At 48.8% G+C, this 12,248-nt stretch overlaps 1 protein-coding gene and 1 pseudogene across 7 annotated transcripts in view; one reads left to right on the top strand and one right to left on the bottom strand.

Annotated features, from left to right (window-relative positions):
* Positions 1-5,958, bottom strand: ZNF408 (zinc finger protein 408; annotated as a pseudogene).
* Positions 4,313-12,248, top strand: part of ARHGAP1 (Rho GTPase activating protein 1) — a 25,777-nt gene continuing 17,841 nt past the window's right edge. For 3 of the 7 annotated variants that reach the window (XM_090140923.1, XM_090140928.1, XM_031593455.2), the window contains exons 1-3: positions 4,313-4,448; positions 8,231-8,414; positions 8,903-8,995. In XM_090140923.1, the coding sequence (XP_089997049.1) occupies positions 8,276-8,414; positions 8,903-8,995 (232 nt within the window). In that variant the 5' untranslated portion in view covers positions 4,313-4,448; positions 8,231-8,275. Of the gene's footprint in view, positions 4,449-4,488; positions 4,514-4,602; positions 4,689-5,703; positions 6,267-6,481; positions 6,759-8,230; positions 8,415-8,902; positions 8,996-12,248 lie in introns of those variants that run through there. The other 4 variants (XM_090140926.1, XM_090140924.1, XM_090140927.1 and 1 more) reach the window with 4 other exon arrangements.

Raw genomic sequence — 12,248 nt, forward strand, 5'->3', positions numbered from 1 at the left:
CTCTTGTATCAGAACAAAACATTCCAACACTCTTTTCAAGCACATTTGTAATAAGTACAAACAATGAATTCTCATTTAACTTTTCTCACCCCCTCCTTTAGGAGAAAACTTAATATTTCAGCTGGGGTGGGACTTTCAAATAACTCCTGATTCTCCCAGATCATCAGAAAAGTCACCTGGGCTAAACACCACATCACTGTTTCCTTTGTCTGAAAATGGGGTGAGGCAGGAATCTGTTCTTTTCCTCACGTATCCTTCCAGTAAGGCATTTCTCACTGGGATCTTGCTGACAACACAAAATGTAGCACAGGTGTTCATTATGGATCCCAGTAAGAAAGGCACTCAGACTCCATAATGTATTAATTAAAAGACAATTTATTGGAGATAATGTGAGAAAGGGGATAGTAAGAGACAATCTTACATCTGTGCAGATGTTGTGAACCCCAGGCTGTACAGAGTCAACCAGATGTCCAGTCGAGCCATGGCATGCTGCACAGATCCCATCCATGTTGAGGTTCCACCAGCATCACAGTGTTCAGGGTTTTGATAGGATTTCCTTAGAAGTAAATAAGTCTATTCATCATTTTTATTGTCAAACAAAAGGATGTTCATGTGAGAACATGCTGCTTCTATGACGAAGACAGGGACATGGTGGTGGCATCATCACAAGGTGCCCAGGGGGAGCCACCTACAGGCTCCTTAGGCTTAGTCCACTACATGCAGCATAGCACAGGCCTGCACATACATAGTCAGATCAAGCATTAGGTGAATCATTTATACAACAGTGTTTCTCTCATGACCACTTCATAACTGTTCCCATTTGTTCTCTCCAATTACTTCAGAATAAAGAAAGGTGTTAGAGGTCAGTAGATCAAGCAATAGGAGGCTGGCTACTCCCTTTCCCTTCCCTCTGCTCCTCCCCCATCTCTCCCAGCTGTGCTGTGACAGAGGGCGCATGCTTCAAACGCAACATGTAAGCCCAGCTCCATCGAGAACACTTTGCAGCTGTGTCAATATTTGGAAAATGCAAGAGCTTGGATATGCAGCAAAGGGAGAGCAGTAGAGAGCATGCAGCTTCAACTGTCTTCCCTCATACACCGTGCTTCCACTGGTCCATCTTCAAGAGCTCAGGATAAAGACTAGAGTCACCTGCCTCTGACTTGAAAGAAAATAACTGAAAATAAGTAGACTTTACTGTTCATTAGCTGAATTCACCTGCTGCCCTTATCTCAAATCAAGGTGTTGTGGATGCGACTAACAGCTTGTCTACAAACTGGTCATAAATGTTCATGGAGAAAAAGAAAAAGAACATCTGACATCTCAGACTTCCACATTACTGCCTTTGTAGCACCCCAAAAGGGAGCAGTGCTATCGATGGTTCTCAGGTGACACTATACCCTTCTGTTGTACAGTGGACATTAAAAGCTCACAGCATGTAGGCCTCCAAACAAAGCCTTCTGGGGAAATGTAGCTGTTGCAGAGGGGCAGAATGAAGATTGAGGCTAAACCTGTGGAAGCAGTAAAAGAAAGCAGTGTTTGTGCTACATATGAAATGCAAGTGTGGGGCAGGCAAGTCTGAAAGACTCTGTTAGGGCTGGTATTGTTGATCTCCTCCTGTGAGGCCTTTGGAAATACGCACTTTCTTCCTGACAAGGCATCAATTTTATTCAGCACATCTCAAATGGCAAATGATCACTAAAGAAGATAGAGCAGTGGGAATACCTGGGGTGCAGTGGTGGTTGTGCCATCTGAAGGCTTTTTGATGGAGGAGCAGAAAAGAGGAAGAGAGGAAGCAAGAACATCAGATAAAGCATCAGGAGAAAGGAGGAGAGAGGCAAAAATCTTCTGAGCATACTGAAATGAACTGTAAATCCTTACCTGGACAGGTAAGGAACTTCTCAGCTGGGGACAGTGAAAATTCACTGTACAGTGCTACTAGTAGTGTAAGAAATGAAAGCAACTTTTATTGTTCTCAGACAGACCAACCAGCACCAGAAAGCCAGGAAGGAGACAGCAAACAAAACAGGCAAAAGCGGAAAAATAACACTCAACCCCAGCAATAAAGCACAACTTTGCTTCAGCTAATTGTGAAAAATACTTTTTAAAAAGTCTTATAAACACTTGGGAAGCTGCTTCCCTGCAACGTCTCCCACTAGCGTCACCCTCAAATGGTCAGAAGTGCTACTGGCCTCCTGAGTAATAGCCCAGAGAAGTGCTTGCACATATTAAGAAGGAAAACCTTGAAAGGAAGGAATTGTTTAGGGATGCTTTTAAACTTTTCCCTATGGTGCATGGTCACCCACTGGCACTTTAATAGGCAGAGGGAGGGTACTGCTCATTGAAACTCCAGGTTTCCTCTCTAAGAAGTTACTCTTATCAACATTCCCTGCACCAGAACTACAAGGCAACACACGTAGGCTCACAGCTCCACAGAGCAGCTAGAAAAAGACCCAGGTCTACATCAGCAGTTACCTCCGAGACTGCTAATTCTTTTGGGGTCTGAGCCACAGAGCCTTGTTGACACAGAGACACTAAAGAGCTCATTTTTTGTTTTGTTCTGTTTTTTTTTTAACCCCATTTTAATATTCTGTACAGAAGAACAGCCAGGGTCAGCTGAGGTAGTTACACTCGTCTCAACCTTCACTTCTGCCACTGCTCCAAAATCCATCCCCTCCTGGATGCTGATCACATCACTCAGTGAACCCTTGTCCTGCACAATAATGCAATGTCCTCATGCTTGGAGATGGTGATTTCAATTATGTCCTTTGTTGATGGCAGCTCAGCAACCCTCCTTCTAGGATCTGGTGGGCTGCTTCGAGGCTGGTAAGCAGCAGTGCAGTGACCACTGGCTGTGATCAGCAACTGTGTCTTATTTTCTGGCCCTGGCACCTCCAGCATAAGCAAGGCAGGCTCTGCCACAGCCTCCTCGTGGGAGGGGCTCTTCCTCTGAGGCTGGAGTAGGTCAACAGCAAGAGACGCCACTGCAGTACTCATTTCCTCAGGATCCTTTTTGGCCTGGTGGGTGAGCATGTGGCGTGCAAGACTCTGTGGAAGGGTGAAGCCCATGTCACACAGCTCGCATCTGTAGGGCTTGTCAGCCAGGTGGCATTGCTGGTGTCCAGGGTGCAGGACTTGCCGCACTGCTCACAGTGGAAAGGGTGTTTGCCTCTGTGCAGGTGCTCGTGGGGGTCTTGCAGTGCCTTGCTGCACACTGCACACAGGGTGAGCCTTGCTCGTGTGGGAGATAAGACAGCACCACAGCTCTGGCAGTTTGGGGAAGGTGTCACTGCAGAAAAGGCACTTGTGGGGCTTCTTGCCCGTGTGCAACTGGAGGTGCTCACGCAGGTTGCTCTGCTGTCAGAAGTCCTGAGGACAAGTGTAAGGCTGCCTGCCTGTGTGCAGATGCATATAGTTGCACAAAGAACCAGGGTTGGCCAGGCAGCATCCGCAAATGGCACACTGGCATCCCTTGGGATGAGGGGAACCTTGAAGCTCTCCTCTGTGCTGCAGCTCTTTCCACACTCTGTGCACAGGAAGGGTTTGTGGCCAGCACCACAAATGGTCAAAGCGGTGCTTCTTGAGGTGGCAGAGCTGCAGGAAGGCTTTGCCACACTCCCCGCAGTGGTACCTGCGCTTGATCCCCTCCTCCTTCTGGGACAGAGCTTCTGGCAGTGGGCTTGGGCTGCCAGAAGGACCTTCTGCCAGCTCCCTCCAGCTCTCTGTTCCACAGGCTCCTCCAGTGGGCCCTTCTTCCCACACTCTGTGAACACCAATTTAGAGACTTTGGAAGTGTTGCTTTCTTTTCTGCAAGTATCTGCACTCTGCTCTTCAGGACTGGGCTGCTGGGGCTCCTGTGCGAACAGTGATGCTGTTCTCCCACACGCCCACGCAAGCACCGAGTTGAACCCCACTTGAGGATAACGACAGACTCAGGTCTGAATGCGCCTCTTTTTGCCCCATCTCCACTTTTTCTGCTGCGGATCCACGACCCACACCCTTGTCCAGCTCTTCCCTGCCCTGCCGCTGGTTTCGATATTTCAGAGGGACGCGAGGCGCTCATTCTCGGCCCTCGGCACTTCGGCTTGCCACGGCTCACGTCTGGGAGAAGCGCTTTCCTCTCCCGGCAGCCTACGGAAGCGCTTGGCGGCCGGCCTCCTCGTCGGGGCGCCCCGCCGCTCACCTCCGCCAGCCGCGGCCCACGGCCGGCAGCGCCCGGCCCACGCACACCGCCAGCGCCGCGCAGACGGCAGGCGCCGAGGCTGCGAGGCCGGGCCCGCGGCCCTCCACGGCGGCGGAACCGTGCGAGGCGGCGACGGGCGCGGCCGGACGGCGTCCCGCGAGGGCGGAGCGGCGTTTCCCCGGCGACGGGCAGCGCTTCCGGCGGGAGGCGGATGCCGGAGGGGCCTGGCGGGCGGGCCGGGCCGGACCGGGCCGGGAGGGGACCGCAGGTACCGGCGGCGGAGGGGGGCGGGCGACGCGGCTGGGCTCGGAGCGCCGAGCCCTGAGGCCGGGTGTAAGCGGGCCTGTCCTGCGCGGGAGGCGGCGGGGCCGGGCCGCTGGGGAGGGGGAGGTGCCGGAGGGCCGGGCGGGAAGCGGCCTCGGGCGCCTGAGCCGGGCTCCTTGCGTGGCCGTGCGTCCGGGGCGAGTCGTCCCGGGGCTTTGTCGTGTGGGGCCCGGGAACGCCTGAGGTGTGCTGCTGGGTGACTTCTGCTTTGCGGCGGGGAGAGGAGCCCTCCTTCCCGCGGGGCCGTACCGAGTGAGAGTTGTTGCTTCTGACCCTTTCGTTACTGCCGTGCGTTACCGAGCCGTGTGCGCCGCGAAGGCTGCAGCGCGGTGCAGGAGTTTGGTTGATGTGTGCGGAAAGGCAGAAGTTTCTGCAATTGAAGTGAAAGCGGCGGGAGCTGCGGGTGGCGGCGGGGGGGGATGTTGTCTAAGGAGTGCCCCGCTCGGAATCTGTGCGAAGGTTGCGTTGTAGAGGGCTGAGGTTTCCCTCCTGCAGAACGTGCTGTTCTGCATCGCATCTCTGCTAGCAAAAAAAAAAAGTCTTTTTTTGGGGGGCTGGAGAGCAAAGCACGCGGCTTAGCGAGTGCTGAGAGCTCTCGGAGAGGAGCAGAAAGCGCTTGGGAAGAATAGAAGCAGTTGGCTCTTTAGAGAAGTGCTTCTGGTTCCAAAGTGTGATTCTTTTGCTTTGAAATGTTTAAGCAGGCTTTTAACTTTTTAAATCTGGGAACGTAATTGTCCTTGCATTGTAATTGGCCGTGCAGGGTGTATGGTTTGCATCTCGTCATGATAATTATCCACTGAATGTGATGTTCTTAGATTGTGTTACCTCTGGTGAGGTGCTGTTCTCTGACAGCCGTTTCGCCCTTATTCTGATGCAGGATGGACGTCCTGGACAGGTCCTGCTTATGGCTCGTTTCGAGGAGATGGAAAAAATCGCGTGCAGCCACGCTGTCAGAAAATGAAGTGTGTAGACTTGTGAGGACCTTAGCATTAGAGCTGTCCTGGTTTCAGTTCCACGTTTAGTTTCTTATCTCCCAGCTCTCACCTCCGGGTCTCCTTCTCAGTGCCCACCGTTTCCTGGACATTTAGAGCATTATGTTTTTCTGAATTGCTATGATGTGAGAGACTTTGTGCTTCTGTCTTTTGCACCAGTGGGAAAAGGCAGGGCAGATTCTGCAGAAGCCCTTTGAAGCTCTCTGGGACCTACAGTCTGATTCACAAGCAGAACCTGAAATCTAAGAGGTCTTCTCTGAGTTCTCCTGCCATTAACTGCCATGAGGCAATAACCTAGAGTTGAGAAACAGAGCTGCCGACCTGCCAGTGAACAGAACAAGCAGATACCTGGGGAGCCTGCTCTGACTTCCAAGGGGGAAAGCAGGTTTGGGCAGGAGGGAACCCACTGGTCTCTGCCCAGTGTGGAACTCTAGACATCCCACTGGTGACCTTCTTCCTCATGGTGCCACACTAGCATTAATTCTAGAAGCGTGCCAAAGAGGAATTCTGCCAGTGCTGTCAAATAACCAACATTTATGGCCCTGATGATGTGCTGCCAGTTGTCTCTGGAGCCAAGTTGTGGTCCTTGTAGTGAGAAGTAGGGAAACTTGGTGTCTTGCTCTGTGGCAATACTATCGCTCTTCTGTAGGAAGGTTTGGATTTGGTCTTTGAGAGCATCAAAATTGCTCAGGGGACACTGTTGTATGGGGCATCTCAAGAGCTTGGTGTAGAAGGCATCTCCCTGGGTCAGCGGATGGTAGCAGCTGAAGGTAGGTAAGGCTTCTGCCCACTGGAGTGAGGAGTGCTTGGGAGCTGCGTACACTTTGCATGCCCTGCACGGGGCTGGGCGGTGGGGCTGCTGAGCTGCAGCGGGAATGCTTTCAGCTCACTGAGTCATAGGAATCGGTGCCTGGCGTTACCATAGAAATCAGAGCAGTTGCTAGGGGTGGGGAGTTGCTTGTCATTTGGCCCTGTTGCTGCGTGGTTCTGGCATGAGCTCATGGTTCAGAAGAACCTGATTTCTTGCTCTCTGTTCCTCTGGGAGCAGAGAGGTCAGGCAGCTCTCTGTCCTTGTGAGAGGGCAGGGAATGGCCTTGCTTGGGCCTCTGTTTGACTGCAGTGGTCAGACCCTGCGTATTTGCCATACAGCCTTGACCATCCACTGCCCAGATGCATCTTGCTCTTTCATATTTCGGGAATCTAATTTCATTTGCTTAGCAAGGCCCCTTGCCCTGTGGGAAGTGAAAACTGGTTGTAAACTGGTGAGTAAGAGATAAGGAACGACAGGAGGTAAGCTTTTGTAGTAATCTAGGGGGAGGGGACAAATGGTAACTGTTCCATTTTCTTTTCTCTCAAAATACACCAAGCTTGCTCTTGAGTGTTGCCCTGAACATGGCTGTGACACCCTCCAGTGCTTGGTCTCTTGCAGGTCGTGTCCTCAGGGCTTGATCGTTTTCTCTGGATAGATACACAGTCAAGCTCTAGGGATGGAAGATGCAATATATTGTTGCCCCCTTCATTCTGCTAAAGGAAATAGGTTTACTGTGATTATCTTCTTTCCACACAAAGGCAGTGTACCTCCTCAGATAATCTTTTAGCTCCCCTCGTAAGGCAAAACAAGCAGAAGCCTGTCAGAGCAGCAGTGTTACAGGGAATCTTGCTGATGCAGGGTGTCATTTTGTGTTCCTACAGTTCCTCTTGGCTTGCTGCCTGTTGGCTGTTGAATTACTGTCCATATGGTGATGCTAACTTAGGTCTGTTTGAGCAGTCCAGGTCAGCATATCTGTCCTGTCCTGAGTTTCTTTGCTAGTTTCCGGCAGACTGACATTAGTGGGTGACAGTTGTTTCTTGGAGGTCGTCCTTGAGGATCAATGTCCTTAGGAGGTGCCCTTTGTTATGCTACCTCACTTCTGGGTTTGACAAACTGCTGCTTCAAGTGAGGGTGAGAAATATTTGCAAGAGCAAACCCAGTTGTTTGTTTCTTGGACGCCCTTAACTCCTTGTTAGTATCTATCCTTAGTAGTATGGCAGTATTGGTAGTATTGGTGAAAAATACTCATTCTATTAATAGGGCTTTAAATTGAAGCAGTGATTTCTGTACTTTTACAATTCTTCAGCAGAAGTATTTGCTGGGTGATGCTGAAAGGAGATTAGGGTTTTATGTGTATTGTTCTCTCTGTCTTACTAGCCTACAGAATCCTGCTTTAAGAAGCTCTGAGCTGTTTGCTTCTATGAGCAGATCCCAGCACACTGAAGCACCCGCTTTGGTGTTGCTGAGAGCTCTGACCCTCCCTCATGGGGAGAAGGGAGGTGATTCCTGGGAAAGCTTCCAGTGCTGGGCCAGCTATGGAAACAGCTGGGCTTTGTGCCAGCTTGTCAGAGGGAGGGGAGCTCTTAGCTGCAGTGAGTGTATTGGGCAGAGGCTGGCATAGCCTGTTGCCTTCCTCGGCATCTTGCTGCTGCTCTGGTTTGAGTAGAGAAACTAATTTGGACACAGCTGTGGTCAAACAGCCTCACTGAGAGGGTTGGTGTAGGCTCCTGATGTGCTTTTGATAGCAACTGACACAAAAGAATCTGACATATGTCAGCACTCCTGGCTTGGAGGAGGAGGAGGGGGAGGGGAACATGGTCTCTGGATAGGTAAAGATAAAGCAGGCTTTGGGAAAAATCAATGAGGAGAGTTTTTTGAGGATGGAAACTGTGATTTCTATGTCTCACCTAGTGATTTCTGCAGACTTTGTTCTAGACGCTGCTAAATAAATTGCAATACTTGGAGACCATGGCTGCAGACCCACTCTCAGAGCTTCAGGATGACCTGAACTTGGACGATACCAACCAGTCCCTCAGCCAACTCAAACTGGCCTCCATAGATGATAAGAACTGGCCGGCAGATGAAGACCCTGCTTTTCCCAAATCAGGTCAGTATCCTTCTTGTTTGGGGTCTGGGTTTAGGCCTAATTAGAGCTGTTTCTCCTGCAACACTGTGGTCATATCTACATATGTAGAAAGTCCCAGCTTGTCCTGAAAACTTTATAGGTGCATTTCTGTTGCATCACACCCAAGTGGATTAGCTCTTCCATTGAACAGTGCAAAAAGTTCAAAGCCAGGTGATGTAAATATGCTCTTCTCAGTTATGGCACCAACTGTACTTTAGTGGTAGCAGCATAGGCACACTGTAAAGCCTGAAATATCCTCTCTTACTGTCTCTCGCAGGATAGTTTGATCTGCCTGGGTGGAGTGGTCTTGAACTTCCATGTGGGAGATAGGTCTGGAAAACTGGGCTTTAAAAGCCTGTACGGATCCATACAATTACTGTGTAGTGAACTGTTGCCCAAGGAGGTCAGGGAAACTAGCTCAGACATCCAGATCCATTCTTTTAAGTGGTTATTCCATATGTTTTGTGCAGAGGACTCCAAAGGCTCCCCTGAGGCTGTCACTCACCTGCGGTGGGATGATCCCTACTACGATATCGCCAGGCACCACATTGTGGAAGTAGCAGGTAATGGCCTTTTCTATGTTTTCTCCTTTGATATCTTTGCAACTGGGCTGAGGAAGGCTCTTTTCTAATATAGTGGTGGGAGCATCTGTCGCTCTCACGTGGCAATGACAGCTGGCATCATAAAGAAAAGGAGCATCAAACTTCTTGACTGTTTGCAATAAGTTTTAATTTTCCATTGACCTTGGTTAAACTCGCATTCTTTCTCATCTGTTGATGTCTTGATTATATTATTAGTGGGACTTGGTTGCTTTTGCTGAATTGTTTTAGGTGTGGCCTTGAGCGCAGGATGTGGATTCTCTGTGATAGTGTCAGACAAACTACCTAGTTATGCAGCACAGTTGTGAGCTTCCTCAGCTGACTGAGTAGGTATGGAAGCTCTACTGTATCTGAATGGCCAGGGCTTGCCATCCTGTCCATACGTGGCATATTTTAGAGAGCTGAAAAATGGGGAAGAGGCCTGAGGCCCACTGCAAGTAAGGAGGTGATCACTCAGAGTCACAAGCATTCTGATTTCTTCTGTACAGTTGTCTTACTAGTATTATTTTAATTGCACTAACCCTCGGTAGTTTCCTACTGGGGCCTCCATGAGAAAGACAGCTGGAGATAGTTTTCCGTTTGCTACGGTAAGTCTGAGAGAAGGATCATTCTAGTTTGTCTTGCATTCCTTGTTTAAGAAAAAAAGCCTTTTCAACCTGTTGGGACTTGACACACTTCCTGCTTGACCAACTGTAGCCACCTCATCCCCTTTCTCTTGCTATTTCTCTGTACCTTGGTTCTTGCCCCAAATATGAATTTGCAGAGAAGCAGAGGCACAAGCTGGAGTTTTCCTGATCAAGGGTTGTTCTGCAGAAGGGCTTGATCAGAGGGGAAATATCTGTGGGCAGCTTACCTTGGCATGTGTTGTCCGGATATCAGTCTTTCTTGAGCTGTCATTAGAATGAGGTTTCTTTCCATTGTCCTCTCATGTTACAAAGGATAATGGCCAACTTAAAACCTCACCCTTCTTTGTCTCCCTTTGTGTCTTTGTTGCTGAATGACAGGCATTTAGCGTTGGAGCCATTGTGTCTTCCAGTTTTTCTACAAGTGCTTTGATTTGCAGATATGTTAGTAACCCTTTCCATGGGCTGGCTTTTCAGGACTGGATTTAATATGAATCTGCACTAATCTTCCTGCTGCTGAAATTGGGAAGGAACAGATGTGTGGACTCATGCCATTCCACTGGTAGAGGCTGGAACATAATGATAGAAGAAACTGTGTCTAAACTCTGGGAGCTAGTGAGTTAAATAATACTGTTGTTCACCCCAGACAAAACCCAAGAGCTTAGCAGAGTGCTTAGATCACAGACGTTGATAAGACTGGAATGTCATCAGCTCAGAGAAGGATACACTTCGTGGGCTGCCTCCTGATACGAGCACCAGTCTTTCTGTGGGATTTCTTTTCTAAGGTAACGACACAGTGGTTGTTTTACAAGCGCTGTGAATGGAGTGTCACTGCGAGGGAGATGCATCTCAGTGCTGTTGGAAAGCAGCCATTTGTCACAGATGTCTAGCACAGTGCACAAAGAATTTCCTCACTTTCTGGAAGGGCTTTGGGGAGCTATGATGGCTGCCTGGGAGGTGAGCTTGCTTTCTCAAGGAGCCCTCTTCTCCACCATGGTTTGAATTTTGTTTCTAGTGAGTTCTCTGGCTTTGTGTCTCTGTAGCACAGAGGCATCTCAAAGAGCCGTCAGTTGTTGGCTGTTAGGGGCTACTTTTTACCAGAGCTAATTTATTTGAAAATGTATGATAGTTTTCCCCACAAAATGTGGTGCAGTCCCTTAATTAAGTAAAGAAACACAGCTCTGGGTAAGGGATTTGCTGGCCCCTGGTTTGTGAGACTCACTGCTGTCTCATCTCCTGGAAGTGGAAACTATAAAGTGGATCAAAGGGTCTGGAATTATAATCTGGGTTCTGAGGTGAAGCAGTTTGTTCAGTTTTCTTGATCGGTATTTAATAACATTACGCTGTCTGATTTTCTGAACTGTTAATGTTCTTTGGCTGTCACTGGAAGTGAGCAGGCTAGGAAAATCTGGAAAAATCCATTCAGAAGTAGCCGAGGAGTCAAAAAATCTTACTGGAGGATTGAAATGGAACAGTTTGGTTCTGGCTGTACTGACAAGTTGTGCTTGTCAGCACTTTTAGCTGCAGTGAACATTTGCCGTGAAACCAAGTGGCTCCACCCCAGTTCTCTTGTAAATATTGGCAAATGGCAGCAGATGAAGAGTAGTTTTATCCATTCTGTTTTTTTATTAGCTCTCTCTTCTGTGTCCTTTGCTGTTTTACACTGTAGAGTAGAGAGCTTATGGCTAATTCTGTTTGTGCTTTCCCCGAAATGTATTCTGGGTGCTGATGCTATTTTGAGACAAGAGCAGAAGGCTGGTTCCCATTCTCAGGCTGAGATCCCAGGGTTATCCTGTGTGGTCAGAGCAGTAATTGCTTATTGCAGGATGATGCACAATGTTCATAAACAATACAAAAATACTGTTTCGAACCCACTCATTTTCTAGCTGACTTTAATTTATGACTCAGTGCAAGTCATGCTGCATTTGAATATCATAACTATCTGGCCTTAAGGGGAAGAAAATGGCTCATAAACATTTTGCAGAGTTTGCCAGAAAAATGTGGTGTTTTTTTAATGTGCTTCAAAATAGTGCAGCAGTTCCATGGAAGGTCCCTTTGTGCTCTGTGCTCCTACCTCTTCTTGGGGGCTGGGATCTTCCTTGGAAGAGGCTGTTTGTTGCCCTGGAAGTTGCTGGCATGGCGTTGCTGTCCCTAGAGGTGATGTGTCACAGGAAGACAGAGCAAAAGGCTTCCAGACCATGGTTCCAAGGGATTGCAATGACACAGTTATGAATCTGTGAATATTTTAGTTTTGGGAAAGCTTCTGTTGGTTCTGGGATATAGTGCTTTTCTGAAAGAAAGAGTTGATATTCTTTGCCTGTCCTTACAAACTTCAGCCTTCAGGTGTCTGTTTCTGGAGCATCTTAGGGAGGCCATGGAGAGGACTGCATGTGGTTGTGCTCTTGTTGATTTTGAGTTGCCCTTTTTGCAAGCGGATAAATTTGTCTTTGCATGTGGCTAAAAGTTGGAGTGGAGGTGGCTCGGTTTCACTGCACAAACCACTTCTGCAAAGTGTGGTTTTTTCCTTACATCACACAGCGCTGGGAGGAAGCACAGGCTTCTGGTTGAAGGCTGTTGATGAGCTATCCCAAACT

The sequence above is a fragment of the Phasianus colchicus genome, chromosome 5 (assembly GCF_987193195.1).
Source record: "Phasianus colchicus chromosome 5, bPhaCol1.hap1.1, whole genome shotgun sequence".
NCBI classification, from domain to species: Eukaryota; Metazoa; Chordata; class Aves; order Galliformes; family Phasianidae; genus Phasianus; species Phasianus colchicus.